The sequence below is a fragment of the Vombatus ursinus genome, unplaced genomic scaffold, assembly GCF_900497805.2.
Source record: "Vombatus ursinus unplaced genomic scaffold, bare-nosed wombat genome assembly UNPS02014786.1, whole genome shotgun sequence".
Lineage (NCBI taxonomy): Eukaryota > Metazoa > Chordata > Mammalia > Diprotodontia > Vombatidae > Vombatus > Vombatus ursinus.
In genome coordinates this window covers 54774112-54792138 of record NW_020954564.1, presented here as the reverse complement: position 1 = coordinate 54792138, position 18027 = coordinate 54774112, and the positions used below count along the sequence as shown (strand labels likewise).

General features: G+C 40.1%; 1 protein-coding gene across 2 annotated transcripts; it reads left to right on the top strand.

The window, feature by feature from the left end:
- The first annotated feature begins 5054 nt into the window (after positions 1–5054).
- On the top strand, positions 5055–17243 carry LOC114046817 (programmed cell death protein 5). 2 transcript variants are annotated; one of them, XR_003569552.1, is made up of 8 exons: positions 5055–5235; positions 7314–7354; positions 9323–9384; positions 10121–10212; positions 11146–11217; positions 11865–11997; positions 13524–13651; positions 16366–17243. XR_003569552.1 is itself a non-coding variant. In XM_027867354.1 (6 exons), the coding sequence occupies exons 1-6, from the start codon at positions 5170–5172 to the stop codon at positions 11910–11912; spliced, it is 381 nt and encodes a 126-aa protein (XP_027723155.1). In that variant the 5' UTR covers positions 5055–5169; the 3' UTR covers positions 11913–12076. The 2 variants fall into 2 exon arrangements, 1 of the variants encoding a protein (XP_027723155.1); XM_027867354.1 differs by lacking the exons at positions 13524–13651; positions 16366–17243 and having other exon boundaries at positions 11865–12076.
- The last annotated feature ends 784 nt before the right edge of the window (positions 17244–18027 follow it).

The following is an 18027-nucleotide window of genomic DNA, read 5'->3' as shown; positions in this document are numbered from 1 at the left end:
TTTTTTTCCCTAGAAGAAAAACAGTGACTAACCAAAATAGTTTCCATTCTGGTTTTCATTCTGATTAGTAAGAAATGTATAGGTAGTTAGAATATCATTCATCAAAGGAACAGATTTTTGCTTTTCCTATTATTTCCCTTCTCCTAATGATCCAGCAAACAAAGGTCATAGTGATCCAGCTTTTATTAATAAGGGAGTCAGAGACTGGAATACAGCTAAAGAATGCTTTAAAAAAAAAACCTGTCAAAATCTCATGCATTGAGCTGTTCTTCATGATCATTTTTAATGGAAAGAAACCTATTAAGATTTCTTGGATGAGGGCAAGCAAGCTTATTGGTCTAAACAGGAATAGTGCCATAACCAGAATGTAATGAAACCAAAGGTGTGAGACATTCATGGCTGAAAAAAAAAGCTGAAATTTTTTTAAAAGTTCATTTCTAAATTTTATCAATAGGCTCTAGAAATATAATCTCATTGGCAAAATATGTATAACAATATCTTATATATGTACTATAGATAGATAGATAAATAGATAGATAGATAGATAGATAGATAGATAGATAGATAGATAGATAGATAGATAGATAGATAGATATCATCCAGGAGTTCCCCATACCAGTGAAGTCACAGGCCCAATGCCTAGCCCTTTCTATAATCTTGGAATACCCTAGTCTCCAAAGTGCCAAATTTGCAGGGGACCCAAAAGACAATGGAGAGATGCATGTTAAGCAGGTAGGTGGTGGTTGTAAGTAGCCTTTTTTAATGCCCTGGGCAACAGCAAAAATCTCCCTCAAATCAACTTTTTAAAACAAATTCAATTGTTGGGGGTGGAAAAGGTAAACAGATACCCCCTTCTATACCCCCACACACACACTCACCAAGCAGGTATGAGCAAAGACTCCAGATGTATAGTCTATCTCTGGGAACAGAGAAAAGTGACTTTTTTTTTGAAACTGTATGTTTTTATTAAGCACATGTCATCAAAAGACAAATAGGGATGAAAGAAGAACATATCAGACCCCAATCAATATTATGAAAAGGTAATCATCAAAAATATTTGGTACTGATTTAAATTTTAAAGTAGACGACTGGGACATATTAGATAAGCAAGAATCAGAAACAATAAAAATCAATAGCCCTATGTTTAATAAACTACTTGAGAATTGAATCCTTTTTTGATAAGAGCTATTCGGAAAACTTGAAATAAATCTGGCAAAAAATAGGATTGCATCAGCATTAGAAAAGTGACTTCTAATTTTAACTTTAATATTCTTCCTAGCCAGCTGCTAGAGAGGCATCACGGATAGAGAGATGGACTTGGAATCAGGAAGACCTGGGTTCAAGTCCTGCCTCTGAAACATACTAGCTTTGTGGCCCTAGGCAGCTTTCAATATCCCCAACAACTAAGATTATAAATTGCAGATGAGCTAATAATTTGCAACAGATGAAGGGAGTTTCTATACCAGAAGTTTTTTTAACCCTAATGAAATCACAGGTGCTCTCAGTTATTTCTTCTCTGCTGAAGGAGTGTAAGTGCTTTCAATGCCCTCTCAATTTTACCACCCTGGGGCAAAATCCTAATCACTTTGCCCTAGTTATGACTCAGAAAGACTGCATTTTATTACCAATGATGACTCTGGTGCAAGAAGTGGCATGAGGGATGTCATGAAGGAAATTTATGATAGGAAAAGGTAAAAGAGCTAACATTTATATAACACTGACAATGTGCCAGGCACTGTGCTAACTGCTTTACAATTATTATCTCATTTAATGCTCACAACAACCTTGGGAAGTAGGTGCTGTTATTATCTCCATTTTTACAGATGAGGAAATTGAGGCAAACAGAGGTTTAAAAACTTACCCATAGTCACATAGCTAGTAAGTATCTGAGGCTGGATTTGAATTCAGGTTTTCCTGATTCCAGGCCCAATGCTGTATCTACTTCACCAACTACAATTTACCAAGAATGAGGGATAACAGAGACATAAATTGGGTACTGATAAGCATCCAGAGAAAGGCCTCTAATGCATTGTATTTTCTCTGAAAAAGGATGTATCCCAGGGGCAGCTAAGTGGCGCAGTGGATAGAGCACCGGCCCTGGAGTCAGGAGGACCTGAATTCAAATCCAGCCTCAGACACTTAACAGTTACTAGTTGTGTGATCCTGGGCAAGTCACTTAACCCCAATTGCCTCCTCCAAAAAAAAAAAAAGGATGTATCCCAGGATGAGAAGGCACAAATGGGTTACAGTATGCCTGCGTGTCCCACATAAATAAGATCACAGATCACTTTGAAGCAATCTTTTGTGTGTTTATTTTTTAATGAAATGTGATGTGGAGAGTAGCCCCTACAAGTAATTATTGTGTCAGACACTGTGATCAGCATTGAGGACACAAAGAAAGGGGGGAAAACAGTCCTTGCCCTCAAAGAGTATACATTCTAATGAGGGAAATATGCAAATAACTTGTACATACAAGAGACAAACAGGGCACTCTGAAAAGGGCAGGACTTCTGCAAAAGGAGGAGTCCTGAACGAAGCCAAGGAAACTTAAGACTGGGGGCTAAAGGGCAAAGCATCCCAGGCATGGAGGGACAGGCAGGAAAGGCACAGACATGGCAGATGGAGTGTTGAGTTCAAGGAACTGCAAAGAGGACAGTCGAGTTAGGTTATATGAGGGGAAAAAGGTATAAGAAGGCTGGAGAGGTAGGAACCGTCCAGTTAGGGAAGTAATAGAGTAATAGTAATAGTAATAGTAATAGTAATAGTAATAGTAATAGTAATAGGTGAAATGCAGAAAAGGGGAAAAGGTAGAGGTCTCAGTAACTGATCCTATTTTTTTTTGTAAGTATGAGTCAAGGTCTTCAGCTGAGAAGATGGAGGATCAAGTGCTATGGGAAGTTTGAGGAAAGAGGAGGTTTGCAACATCTGATTTGGAGAATGGGATAGCAGATAGATTGGGAAGCAATAGAATGTTTAGCTAGTTATAGTTAGGGTCCAGGGAGATTAGATAACAAATGTATAGTCAGATGTATAATCACCTTGACTTTGTGATTTCCTCCAGTTCTATTCAACAATATGTGACTATGACAGAAAGAGGTAGATGGTGGGAGTAATGCAGGAATGATATTTAGCAAGATGATCAGCAAGGGAATTGAGAGTGGAAGATGGTTTAGCATGAGCTCATCAAAGGTCAAGACAGGGAAAAGAGTCAGGGGCAGAGCTGATCACCTGGGAAAGAACTTGGAGATTGAGGCAATGGAGGTCACCATGAAAACAAAGAATGGGGTTAGGATTCTTAAGGCAGAGGGAAAGACAGAATGATAAAAAGTTATGATCCAATGAAGGAATTTCATAAACATGCAAGTAGGACACTTATGGGTAATGGTGAGGTCAAAGGTATGACCATACGGTAGAGCTGAAATAGAATAAGTCAATCAATGGAATAGACTGAGGAAAGGAGATATTAGTTTATTTGAGGGAGAATGTTGAAGTTTCACAGTATGAGGGCAGGAGAAGAGGAAAGAAAAACTGTGAACCAGGCAATAAACTCATTGAGGGAAGGAAGAAGAATGTCCTGGGGATCTATAGATAACAGCCACCAGGATCTGAAATGGGTGATAAATGTGTATAGCATGAACCTTAAGGGAGGAGAAGTTACTTAGTGAAGACAGACAAGAAAGAGTCTGGAAGAGGAAATTAAAGTTGAGGAATATTCCTCAACCCTTTCCCTTCCCTCCCACAGCCTAGGAGACTCCCTGAGTCTGGGATATGATAGAAAATATAGCCAGCATTGGAAAGGGCATCAAGGGAAGTGGTGTTACTGAGAGAGAGCCGTGTCTCAGTGATGGCCAGAAGATGGAAAGAATGAGAAAGAAAGAAGTTTAAGATAAAAAGAAGTTTGTTAAATACATAGTATTCAGCAGGGTACAGGGTAAGGAATGGCTAGATCTGTAGTGGAACGCTGAGAGGTTGGGTAAGGTTGATGTGGACAAGAGTGTAGACATGGGATATTCTGGGGGGGGGAGTAAAATGTTCAGGATCACTGGAATGAGTTGAGTGGTTGAGTATTAGGGGATGGGAAAGTATTCTAACTACTTAGCAGTGAGCCCAAGTCAGTGACTAGAGAGCAGCTCTTTGAGAAAGGTACCAGATTTGGATTCTGACTTTTGACTGAGTCCAAGTTTTACTGAACAAATCCTTTTATCAAGGGGATTTGTTCTGTGAAGTTCGGATTTAGTCAAAGGGCCAAACATGTGGCCTCAAGGTCGAAGGTTCCCCATCCCTGGAATAGACTGACTCCTGGCACATGGAGATGGTGTGTCTAGAGACACCCAAGGCCACCCACCTTCCAGCAGGCAGGAGCATTATGTAGGCATAGGAGTTAGCTCAAGAGTGCCTTGCTTATTCTGGACAACTCCCTGGGGGGGCAGGAGATGGAAGCAGGGGTATGGGGGAAGGGGAGGTGAGGGGGAGAGGAGAATGGGGAGGAAATTCTTGGAGCAAATGAGATAAGGTATATAAAGCACTTTGCCTAACTTTAAGCAGTCTATAGAGCAGCAGGGTGTCATGGTGGTTTGAGTGCTCGACCTGGAGTCCAGAAGACCTGAGACTGTGTCCCCCACCTTAGACCCTGTATTCTTGACCCTTATGTAAATCACTTAACCTCTCTCGGTCTCAGTTCCCTCATCTGTAAAACGTGAATAGTGCCTCAGAGGGCTGTTGAGATGACAAAATGAAGTAGTACACTTAAAGCATCTTGCAAATCTTAAAGTGCTGTATAAATGCCTATTTTATCATAAAAATGTGATTTTATTACAGTTGTTATGTGCCTAAGTATTATTATTGTTACTATGATTAACAATAACCTGGTATTGGGGGTCTGTTTCGACTGTCAGACCTCCCAAAGGATCAAATCTCCCGCCCTGTGACCTCACACCCTCCCTGGAGCTCCCTCCTGCCTCTCCATAGCCACGCCCACCCGCTGCCGCCTATAATCGATGATTCGGCCTTCCACCTGCCTCCCCTTGCCAGCGCCTTACCGGCGGCTCGGGGATAGAGTGAAGAGGCCTGGGGCGGGCGCGTGCGTAGTAGGAAAGCTCGCGTGGAGTCGAGGGGCTTCGGTCCTTGGTGCTATCTAGTGAGCTCGTCTTCCAGCCCGCTAGCCCCGCCATGGCAGACGAAGACCTGGAGGCCCTGCGAAAGCAGAGGCTGGCCGAACTGCAGGCGAAGCACGGGGTAAGAGTGGCCGCCGGCCCCGCCGAGGCCCTCAGGCCCGGGCGTCCGGGGCGGCTTCCCCGCTGCGGCCGGGGTGTGTCCGAGGCGGGGTCTGGGAGTGCCCAGGATATCCCGCCTGCCCCCGGCGTGGGGCCGGGACGTGTTGTGTCGGAGAGCGGCCCCCGGGCCGAGCTTTGGTCTCTCGGGGAGTTGGGGCAGCCGGCCCCGCCCCGGCCCTTAGCGGGTTCCGGCCGGGGATGCTCGGGCGGCCGGGGCTTCTCGCCCAGGGAGCCCGCTGGCTCTGCCCCAGCTCTCCGGAGCTGGCAGGCCAGCGCCGGGGCAGCCCCCTGCCCAAGTGATCGGGCCGTCCACCCGCCCCTCGTGTCGTCCTACCTTGGCACTGCAAGCAGGGGTGCTTAGCGGGGCCCCCAGCTGAGAGGAGCCCCGCCCCGAGCCCTGGGAGGTGGGCAGTTTACTCTTCAGGCCCGGGTTTCGCGTTTTCTAGAAGATGGGGAGGGGAAAGGGGAAAGCTGGGTGTTCTTAAGTACCCGTCTAGTTACTTAGCATTGTGACCCCCGGAATCTCAGAATGTAAATTGGCATCTCGGGAAAAAAAAACCCAAAACGTCATTTGTTAGGTCTGTGCTTTGGTAAAGCTGGAATGCTAAGTCAGATGCAAATTGTTTGAGGCCTCAGAGAGTGTTTAAGTAACCTTCTAGTTTGCTTTACATCTAGGATATAATACGCTTTTCCATTATTATGGTAATTAAGAAGTAGCCGGTCCAGAGGAAAGAGCTGGTTGTCCACACCCATAATTCCTACTACTGGGGAAACTGAGGCTGGTGAATCACTTGAATTCGGTGGTTGTGAGCAACAATGTCCAAAGCTGTCCGGTGTCCACACTAAGCCAGGCATCAATATGATGGAGGGGGAAAGTACCAGGCTGTCTTGTTTCCAGCCCAGTTTAAAAAATAAAAATATAAGGGCACAGGATATGGAATCAAACTCCATTCACATTTGCTTCTGATACTGCCCCTGTGACCTTGGGTAAGTCACTTTACCTTTTTAGGCCTCAGTTTCTTTGTCTGTAAAGTGAGAGGGTTGGATTATATGGCCTCAGGTTCCAGCTGTAAATTTGTGGTCTTTCAATTTTTTTGAACATTATTGATTGCTTTGCAAAGACAGTTCTCCACAGTAATTATTTCTTAGTGGTATACAATTTAAGATATATTCCTATTTTTTTTTTCCTGAGCTTTCTGAGGCCAAAAGTTTTTTGTCAAACCAATAATAAGGTTTTTGGATATTTTGTGGAGTTTGGCAGGAAAGGCTACAACGCATTAGTATCCCACCTTTTTAATAGCAAAAGTAGGATTTTATGATTGTATATGAAGAGTGTAATTATTGTGATGGTCTAATGACTGAGAGGAAATCAAATGGCAAAATTGGCTACAATAAATGGTAGCCAAGCATTCTTTTTGTTTGAGTTTTAAAATGCTTGCCTTGTAAACCATTTGGAAAACTGTTTCAGAGCTATGTCAGAAATAAAATGTAGTGGTTCATAGGACCCTAACTTTAAAGGCCAGTTAATCCAATCCCCTCATTTCTTAGTTGGGGAAGTTGAAACCAAGAGAGATTAAGTGACTTACCCTGGGTCACACAGCTGGTAAGTGTCTGAGACAGGATTCAAACCTATGTCTTTCAGACTTCTCATCCAAGGTGTTATCCACTATACCAAACTGCCTTGAAGAGGCAGCCATTGGAAAGCACTGTCCTAAAGGGTTGCTTAGGATTGTGGTGTCAAACTCAAATAGAAATGGATTCCTGTAGGCTGCATAGTGACTTAGAAAAATTGTATTTTTATTTAATATGTTAAATATTTCTCAATTACATTTTAATCTGATTCAGGACCACTGAGGAGTTGGACATCTCTGGTTTAGGGCACTGAGAGGTTAAGTAACTTGTCCGTATCCACGTAGCCAGAACAGGACTTGAGGCTTTCCTCACTCTTAAGTCCAGCATTCTACCCCCCATGCCAGACTGCCTTTTAATTCATCTTTATAGCTCTGAATCCTTTGATTGTAAAGAGAAATGTCTTTGCAGGACTCTTCTGGTGACCCAGCACAACAGGAGGCAAAACACAGGTATGACCAAGAGCTATGAACTTTTAGTGAGCTGGGATTTTTCCTTTAGTTAGCGGAAATGAAATTTTGAAAATATAACATGTGTGTACATATATGTATACATATATGTATACATATATACACATATGTGTGTGCACATATATACACGAAATTTTGAAATTCTAACGTGTGTATATGTATATATACATATATGTGTATACAGATATATACACACATATATGTGTGTGTATATATATGTGTATATATAAAATCTGTCTACCAATTTCAGGAGTTTTCTTGGTACTTCCTTTTATTAAGCCTTTGTTTTCTCTCAAGTGAAATAACTAGCTGTTCCCAGTTTCCTTGCTTTTAACTAATATCACTTCATATCAGTGGGGAGGAAAAAGGAATGATTTACATGGTGTTTGGGGGAATGGCTTATACTTTTCTACAGGAGTTAGAAAGAAGCAGTGCCAGCAACTGTTCTCCAAGCCCTGATTTCTTAGATCATTTAATATTTTACCAACTAAAGGAAAACATAATGTGAATAGAACACTGAATTGAGAATCAGGAGATTAGGGTTCTAGTCTTGGGTCTACTACTACACAGTCCTGTTGTACTGGAAAGTTAGTTTACTTCTCTGCACGTTGTTAAATCTGATTATCTAAAGGTCTCTTCTAGCTGTTCTATGATTCATTTAATTCCCACTCTAGAAACTGTACCAAGCTCCATAGAAATTTTCCCACCTTCCTGAATGTAGTATAAACCTCAAAGTTTATGGATGATTAAGGAACAACAGTGGCTGTGAAAGAAGGAACAAACTGAAAGTAATACTTTAGCTACCTTATCTAATTGACTGTCATTACAAATCACACATAAAAATCATCTCACAATTGATGTGATTTTTCTAACCCAAGATGCCAAGCTTCTCAGCAAAAATCCCTAAGGTATATAGAGAACAGCTGTGTAAAATTTTGAACGTGACCTAAGTGATGGAATTTTCAAAATAATGTTATTTAGCTAGTCTTGAGCAGATATTCCTGTCATTCTTGGAAATTATTTTAGCTATAAAGTCCATCTCTACTATATATCTGTTTCCTTTTCCTTAGTTAATTTATATGCTTAATTCTAAATCTGGGTAAAAGATAAGGGATGGGCAGAAAAGCCATTATGTGAAATGAGGCTGCTAAAGCATATGTTGATAACTTTATCTGCTGCTAAATTTCAGGAAACTGTAAGTAAGGGAAATCGTAATCAGCATCAGACTTTTTTTTTTTTTTAAAGGAAGAGGCTGCTTTTTCTTTTTGAGGTTAAGCAGAAATTCCCTCAAATCTTGTTTTATGTGATTAAGTTTTTCCTCACTCTTTAGTTTTGACCTTTATATCGAATACTTATTTATCTTACTTTGTAAATTCTTTTCTATTTATTTGGTATGTGTTGTTTGTCCCTCCGTAGATTCTCACACCCATATTCAGCAAATCTTTATCAATTTCATTTCTGCAACATCTTTTGCATTCTCCTCTCCGTTCTCATAGCCTAATTCAGACCCCTATTACCTCTCACTTAGACAAAAGATTATTGGTCTCCCTGGTCTTCATGGTACCCCCTTAATTTAATTCAGTAAATATTTATTAAACAACTACTATTTATTTACAAGGCCCTGAGCAAAAAGGGAACTAGTTATAGCTCTCAAACTTACATTATTTCCTGGGTCAATGGGTGGGAGTGGAGGGGGGTGGGGAAGGCATCGAGAATGGACAATACTGCCTTATTCATTTCATTGGCTACTTTACTAATTCAGGTCCAGATTCCTGACGTTTGAGGTCTTCTCCCATCTGGGTTCAAAGTACCTTTTCAGCCTCACTATGTTCTTGTGTTTTCCCAAATATATCATTTTCTTACTGCTGTGCCTTTACTTATACCTTTCCTTTCACCTAGAATGCTTTTCCCCTTGCATCTCTGCTTTGTCTAATTAGTCTTTCTTTACAGGGAAGCAGAGATGAGAAACAATATTCTAGCTCAAGTTCTGGATCAGTCAGCACGGGCCAGGTGTAAGCATCTTCGATTTCCTTAAATGAAATTTCTCTGTTGAAATAATATTGGTTTTAAGTTACCTAACAAAGGGCATCTCTACTGGTAATGAAATTACTATTGCTATCTCTAGGTTAAATGTTTATTTAATCTTAAATACATTTGAAATGGACTATTACTTAGAAGAATGTGAAGTCAGACTTAGTACTAGGTACTTAAATTGGTTTTAAGAGAGAGAGAGTACCAGCTGTTTCTTCTGCTTGCAGGAGATAAGGTTTTCAGGCTTAGGTACATATTGAGTAAAGTATAAAACGAGTTATTACCTCTTAAATCATAGCAATCAAGTAAAACTGTATCTTGGAACATTATTACCTGAAGCCTAATTTGGGCCAAAAGTGATAGTTGGAGAGGGTTTTGTGTGTATCACTAACCCAGTGTTTCCTTTAGCCAAAAAAGAAAAAAGTGTTTTGTTTAAAAGTACAGTAAGACAACCCTGTAGCTCATAAGTAGTGAATGATAAGGAAGAAATGTTTTATTTACATGGAATTTATGATGAGGATGATAAATTTTGGCATTTACTTGGTATATAAAGTGATATGACAGCTCCTGGTATTTGTTTAGTGTTGATACCTCAGAGATTGGTTATACAGTATATATGTGTGTGAGTGTGTGGATGTGTGTATGTATGTATATACATATATATATAAAAATATCTATGTATTTATATGTCATGTCTTTTGTTTGTTTTTATCTCAGTAAGTAATTTAGCACTTGTAAAGCCAGAAAAGGCCAAAGCAGTAGAGAACTACCTCATACAGATGGCAAGATATGGGCAACTGAGTGGAAAGGTGAGTCCTTGGCCTCCCTCTCTGTCAGTGAAGCATATTCTTCCAAGTTAAATCTCTGCCACATCAGACCATAGAAGAGTATTTTACCAGGAATTTGCAAAAGAAAGGCAGGAGAAATCTCATCGGCTACCTCTTCCTTCTTAAAATGTAACTACTTGGCCTGCCTGAAATTCCTAGGTGTTATCTGATATTGTTGTATAATATCTTTGACTTGTGAGATCACAGGGTTTTTTTTTAATTATCTGTGTTAATGGGTCATAGGGGGTTGCCTAGTTAATTGCCCAGAACAGTAACTAAAAGGTAAACAATAAAGAAGAGAAACATGGTTCCTGAATGCTCTTACTTCCATAGGTAAACTATAAAGGATTAGGCAGTCAGAAAGTATTTCTTAACTATCTACTATGTGCCAATCACTGTGTGAAGCACTGAGAAAGACAAAAAGCAGTCCCTGCTCTCAAGGCTTACAGTCTAATGGACGGGGTTATGTAACATGCAGCAAGGTATATACATGATAAATTGGATATCATTAATAGAGGAAAGATAACTAATATTAGGCAGAAGTCTAGAAAGGTTTTTTGTTGAAACCTTCATGGGTAAAATAGAATAAAAACTCTTACCCAGAATGGTTATTTCACTGGGCCATTGGTCACTCGTAAGTCTGTCTTTTACTTCTTCCTGTAAGCTAAGCACGTTGATACGGCTTTTCACCTCTTAAGACACTCTTCACTGGCAGTAGACGTGCCTGGGTCTTGACTTCAGTTATGCCTCCATTTCCCAATTCAGGAATGAGACTCAAAAGATTTTAGAGTGTCTGTATCATTATTGAGATGTGTATCTTTTGGTTTAATAATCTTGAAAAATATATTCAGCCCTTAAACTGCATGTATAAAGGAGAAATAAATAGTCACTTTTATTCTACTTCTTTTATCCTAGGTATCAGAGCAAGGATTGATAGAAATTCTTGAAAAAGTAAGCCAGCAAACAGAAAAGAAAATAACAGTTAAGGTAAGTTTTCTTGAAGTAACCTGAATATTGTAAAAGTAAGCTTCCAAAAAAAAAAATCTCTTTACTAAGACTAATGCTGCTCATATATCAAACCCTTTTCACTAAAGTCTTCACACCACAATGAGGCTTTGGGGTGATTCCTCAAAGACAAAGCATAAGGTGGCTTACCAGCCAGATGACAGAACTGTGACTTTTTTGCCTGAGGAGCAGCTAAGCTAAGTGCAGGGAGACTCATCATGGGAAGGTTGGCAGTAACAACTCGTGAAATGTAGAATTATGACTTAATTTTGGCGGAAGGTATTTTTACACTTAAGTTTTGAAGTATCATAGTAAAAACAACAATGCTAGTTTGAACACATTTAATAGAAGTTTTCATTAAATTTTTTTCCCTCTGTAAATATCCTGTATAATTCTTGGATCAGTCAGCTAACACACCAAAAGGACCAAAACTCTTTATTTAAAATATTCACAGATGTCTTCATCTTGCCTGCCAGTAGTAGCTTACTGCAGACAACTAATTAACTAAGTAGTAATAGGGAAGAATCAAACTTTTTGCTATCAAGTTAACTAAAACATTTTTCTTGCTTCTCAGAGCCTTAATTTCAGTTCAGACACATTGTAACATACTCTTATATTTTCCTCTCCAGTTCAACAGAAGAAAAGTAATGGATTCTGATGAAGATGATGAATATTGAAATCTAATGTTTAAAGACTCATGAACTTCTTGAAAAATTTCTAGGAAAAAATAATACTTGGCAGAAGTGAAGAGCTAATTACATGGTAACTTTGCTTTCTGTATACATTTTGAGAAAGGGGCAAATAAAAAGGACTTGTTTATGTAAAATAAAACAATTTGGACAATGTTTTTTTTAATAGTATCATAAGGGACTGGTTTTGGAAGCCTGTGTTTTGTGAGAATAGTTAATGATTTTCCTGCTTACCAATGCTTTCAAGTGTCTTCAGCAGCATATGTCCTTTAAAATTGTGAACACTACTCATGACCTTTAACTGGGGAAGGATTATGGCAGTAGCATATTTTTAGTAAGAAATAATATTAAAGCACCAGTAGCCATGGCCTTCAGCTTTGTGGAAATCAAAAACAATATATTTAATCTGAAAGGACTTGAAACACTGCTGCTTTCTAGACATTGTTTCTGAAAGCAAGTAAGCTATGTGTGTGCAATTCAGACTTTTCCATGTTTTTTTTTCTTGCAGATAACAATACTAAATATATGTATATGTAGATATATATATGTAAAATGTATATTATGTATATATTTAAAACAGTGATGTTTAGTGCCACCATTAATGTCTGCATAAAAAAAATCCTATCAGCTGGGCTTAAATTGCTGTTCCATTTCTCTGTATACAAAAAGTTCCATCATAACCTTTAAATTAAAGCATCATTATAGTTACATAAATTGTGCAAGGATTAATAGAAATTTAGATGTTAAGAAGGTTGAAATCTGGTTGTGACCTATGTTACTAGTTGATAGCTGGACCTTCTGTGGAGAAAAAGAAGCCTTGAATTAAGATTGTCTTTGTTCATGGTAAAATTGAGGTGTTTAAAGCGCATCATCTTAGCACTTCATCATCTTTCCCTGTTCCCTCCACTAGGTTACAACTAATCTTACTTTTGACTGATTTTAATATAACCATCCTTTCAACACCAAAAAAAAATTTTTCTGGTATACCTTTTTAAATGTCATGTATCTTTTCATGTGTGGACTGATCCCATATAAATGGTTATGGCTCTGAGCTTCAGTTTTTAAAGCTGTAGTTAATTACAATGAACTAGATGAATCATTTGGCTAAAGTCCCACTGTGAGCCAGTAACAGAAAAGAAATTTTGACGCATCTTAGCTTTCCTGATGCACACAAACCACAGCCTGAGGAAAGACTGAAATGAGTTGTAGGTTTGAGGCCTTTTCAAGGGCATGGACTGTTTCATTTTCATCTTTGTATCCCAGAGTTCCAGGCACAGCAGGGCTTTCTTAAGCACTTGTATGTATGATATTATAAGCTGTGAAGAATTTCAGTGATGGGGCTGGTGAAATCATGCAACAGATGCAATGACAGATTTGCTCCTAAAATACTGAAGTACCCAGCTAGATGCACAGCAGAACACATATGATAGTAAGACACTCAAAGTGACAAGAGACTAAATACAACTAAGAAAGTACAGTGACGCATGTCAGAGCTCAAAAACAAGCCCCAATTATGAAGCATCCTTTACTCCTCATTTACATGGAAATACTGAAAAGCTGTTTTCAGTGAGTTTGTGAGTTGTACATCCTCTTTTGCAGGATAACCACTTTACCTTGGTGGCAATCAACTGTGTGACTTTGTTGACAATCTTTAAACAATCTACTGCCCCCTGAAGAAAATTTAAGAATGACAGTGATTTAAATAAGGATTACTGAGGACCCTGAAGGTAACATGGTGGGAGACCAGTTTTGAGGGTTTAAATAAAATTAATTAACTTCAGTTGTTTATCCTCACTAAACCTGACCTAATAGTTGCTTGTTTTCTTGCAAGCCCTTCTGCAAGTCAAAATAACAAAACTGCATCAAATTTCTACTGTGATAGACTATCAAAAGTAAGGTAACTATTAGGAAATTATTATAGCTTTGCTGAAAGCAATCCTAGAAAATGATCACAAATTTATTAAAGAGTTGACTTTTCTCTTAAAGCTATTCTAAGTATAAAAACAAATCATTCACATGTCAATCAAAAAAGTTCAAATTGTCAGTACTTTTTGTAGAGCTCACCACTTAATTCATCTCATTATCTGTTAAGATCCTACCATATGCTCACCATCATATAAAACTTGATACCAGCACAAATTCAGACTCATGGACTTTGGACGAGTTTGAGTCATGACTGTCCCACTGGCAAGTGCTGAGATCCTTGGCTGGTCACAGCCTGAGGAATCTTGGTTGCCCCCACCCTAACCCCACCCAGGTCACATGGAGTTAGTCTGCAAGGTTCCAACTTGCAGAAAAGCTCCTAGTAGGATCATGAGGATGGCTCAGACCCAAAGTGAATTTACATCTTGAAAGGGATTACCTGCCAGTAAGTGCTAAATGTTTAAATTCCATGATTCAATGAGCACCTGCTGAGTGCTGAGCGCTGGCTCTGTGCTGATGCTGAGAATACAAACATGAGACGATCTTTACTCTTAAGGAGCTGACATTGTCCTGAGGACCTACAGCAGCATGTCTGCATCTCAGTAAATGTAAGAGGTATTCAAAATAAATAGAAAGTATTGGGGGGGGGGGGAGATGTGAAGGAAGAATCAGAAGAAGCTTCTCACTGGAGGTGGCCCTTGAAGGAAGCTAGGAGTTTGAATAGGTGGAAGTGAGAAGGGACAGTCTGTGCAGAGGCAGAAAGACAGGAGATGGACATTGATGCACAGAAAATAAGCAGACCAGCTTAGCTGGAAAGTCAGATGTGAATATCAGTATGGTAGCTGGACTGGAAAAGGGGATGCGGGGAGACCAATTAAAAAGCTATTAAAATAGTACAGGTGGGAGGTGGTATGGGCCTAAAATCGGGTGGTTGTGGTGTCAGTGCAGATAAGGGGATGGAGATGAAATAAGGTTGAAGATAGCATTTAAGTCTCAAGCCTGGGGGACTAAAGAATGGTGGTGTGCCCACAAAATTGGGAATTACGAGAAGGGTTTGGTTTAGGAGGGAAGATCACGAGTTTGAGGTTGTTCTGGGGACACCTAGGTGGAGATGTCCAGTATATTGTTGGAAGTAGGGCAACTAAAGCTCAGGAGAGGTCTGGGATATATAGGTGCCCAAATGGTGCAGTAGTTCTAAGATCAGCAAGTAAGAGAGAGCTGCTCACTTCTCAAGTTTGTTTTTTTTAAAACCTCCTGGTTAGAGCTCTAAGTAAGGGGGAAAAAAAACCTGGAATGATTAAAAAACTCATACACACTCCTGATTAAAAAAATCAAAGTAGTATGAATAAAGTACCCGAACCTCACAGGATCTCCCTAGATTCTAAAAGATAAACAAGACAGGGACTGAACCCAGAAACCAGGCAAGAAGGACCTGTAAAGGATCATAGGAGGAGTGACCATTAGAACTAATCAGACTCTGCTTTTTTAAAATGTATCCTTTTGATCTAATAATTACCAAAAAAAGCAAAAGAATTAATAGTGGCTAGCATATCTATAGTACTGTACATCTGTTATCTCATCTGATGGTCACAACAACCCTGGGAGGGTTGGTGCTATAATTCCCATTTTACAGATGAGAGAACAGGTTTAAGGACTCCTGGCAAGTCCAGTGTTTTCTGCTCTGTGTTCCCCAGCTGCCTCAGTTGAAGCAAGAAGGTAAAAAGTATGGGTTTATTTCATTTGATACCATCTTCGCTTCTCATTCCTTAATGTAAGTGTTGTTCTCTCTTTCCGCTGTGTATCTTGGCAATGTTACGCAAAGCCATGCCTCTCCAATCACCTCTTTACAGATCTCTCTTTAATGCTCCCTCTCCCTCACCTCTCCTCCCATCATTTACCAGGTCTTGTCAGTTCTACCTCAGCAATGAGAAGAGCACTGAATTTGTAATCAGATGCCCTGGGATCAAGGCCCTACTCTGCCACTTCATAGCAATGAGACTTTGATTTGAGCCACCTTACTTCTTGGTGCCTTATATCTGTAAATGGAGAGGATGGTACTAAATGAGCCCTAACATCCCTCCAACTCTAAAACTATGACCTCACATCTCCTCTAATCCTGTCTGTATCCCAGTACAGGCCTTCATCACTGCCCCACTACACAGATGCAGTAAACTCTACCTCTGTTTTCTCCTCACCGTGAAGTGTGCTCCTGCTGCTGCTTCTAGACTCATCCATCCACACCCACCTGGCCATGCCTCTCCTCTGCTGGGTCTCACTCTGGGTCTCCCTACTACTCACCACATAAAGTTCAAACTCCTTTCCCTCACACTGAGCCCTGCTCAGTCCCATGCCATGCTGTCTTTCTATCTTTTCCTGCTGCTCCTGTTCCACAGTACACTACACAGTAAATGGTGCTCATTTCCTAACCCCTTAAATAAGCCATGTTCCCTTGCCTTCTTGTCTGCCTTCTTCCCCCCCGCCCCCCATAGCTTTTGAAATTTTTTCTTTTTTGATTCAGGTACAGAACAGATATTGCCTACACATAGAAGAATGTTTAACACAGAACAGCCATGACCGCACATTGGAAAAAAGACTTAAATGAAAACAGCAGTAATTTCTCTTAAACTCTGCCAGAAAGCTGACGTTTAAAACAACATAATCATGAAGCAGTTTGTGGGACTGCTGATCAATAAGCATTTTACCTTTTACTTCAGCTCTGCCCTGTCTCTTAGTCTTCAGGCAAGCCAGACCAAGGACTGGCCTTATCCTCCAGCTGATGGTCATCTTCGAGAGTACTGAAAGAGTTGATGGGGAATTCTCCCCTTGCCAGTCAGCCCTAGCCAAATAACCCAGGACCACCAGACCTCTCAAACTCACATAGTGGCTCTTCAAACCTGGTATTTCTTCACTCAGTTTAGGAAAGATCAAACAGAGGTGGCATCTCAAAGGCCCAAATCAGGCCTGCCTAAGCAGGACATGAGACTTAGCTTCCATGTGCTCAGGGCAGCCATTTCTTCGGGGGTGTGAGGGAGGGAGATGGGCGGTCCCTCTCCCCATCCTTTAGGGAGAGCTACTTGCTACACAGGGAGTCCAAGGAAGAAGACTGCTAGATTTCTGTAAGTGCAACTGAAATACCCCCTCCTCCCTAAAACTTTCCCTGTTGGTAGAGATCTTCCTCCTTGGATTTCACATAATACATTGTTTTGTAATTCTCTAATATACCTATTGTATAATGTATATTCTAGTTGTGTGTGTGTATTATCTTCCCAAGTAAGCTGTAAGCTCCATGAGGGCAGAAACCACGCCTCATCTAAATTTAGTATCTCCCCCAATGTCTAACTCTTCACTCAGTAAGCATTTAATATTTGTTCAGTAAATCAGTGTTTATATAGAATAAAAGGATTTTCCAGTTTACAAATGGCTCATCTTTGGCTGGCACACTGGACATAACTTAAATATCTTGCGGCCCGGCCTCAGACACTTCACACTTACTAGCTGTGTGACCCTGGGCAAGTCACTTAACCCCAACTGTCTCACCAAAAAATAAATACCTTGTGGCTATAAGAAATGACTAGCATACTAAATCCTTATTTGTTATTTTGTCTGGAACAAAGAAAACTTCCGATAGCCCCAAGATCCCTTGCCTCTTATTCAGAAATGGTTCCACCCTTCTGAACCCAGCCCATAGTCTAGGGTCAGACAAAACACTTGACAGAAAAAACACTGGGCAGTGGATCCGTTGAGAACTGCACCCACATTCACTAGGACTTAACCAAGACTTGTGGGAAGAGTTCCTGCCTCCATTCATTGTTTCATTGTCATAACTCAGGAACAAATCCATGTCAAGTAATTAGATCTTCATGTAATAAAGTATGTAACCTACAGAAACTTTTATACAGCTATAAGAATTAGTCATAAATGGCTTCAAATTTTATATAAAGAAATAATTGAATAAAGAAGTCACTGAAATAGATCTCAGATTGTATTAAAAAATTCTACTTTGTTCCCCAGTGATTACCATGAATCTTTTAACAACGATAATATGGGGCAGCTAGGTAGCACAGTGGAGAGAGCACTGGCCCTGGAGTCAGGAGGACCTGAGTTCAAATCCAGCCTCAGACGTGTGACACTTAATAACTGTGTGACCCTGGGCAAATCACTTAACTCCCCATTACCTAGC

Bases quoted from the DNA above. Each gene is read 5' to 3' on its own strand.
- LOC114046817 (XM_027867354.1), top strand. From the start codon at position 5,170: ATGGCAGACGAAGACCTGGAGGCCCTGCGAAAGCAGAGGCTGGCCGAA. The intron at 7,355-9,322 runs GTATGACCAAGA...CTTTCTTTACAG, and splicing joins CAACAGGAGGCAAAACACAG to GGAAGCAGAGATGAGAAACA. The intron at 10,213-11,145 runs GTGAGTCCTTGG...CTTTTATCCTAG, and splicing joins ATGGGCAACTGAGTGGAAAG to GTATCAGAGCAAGGATTGAT.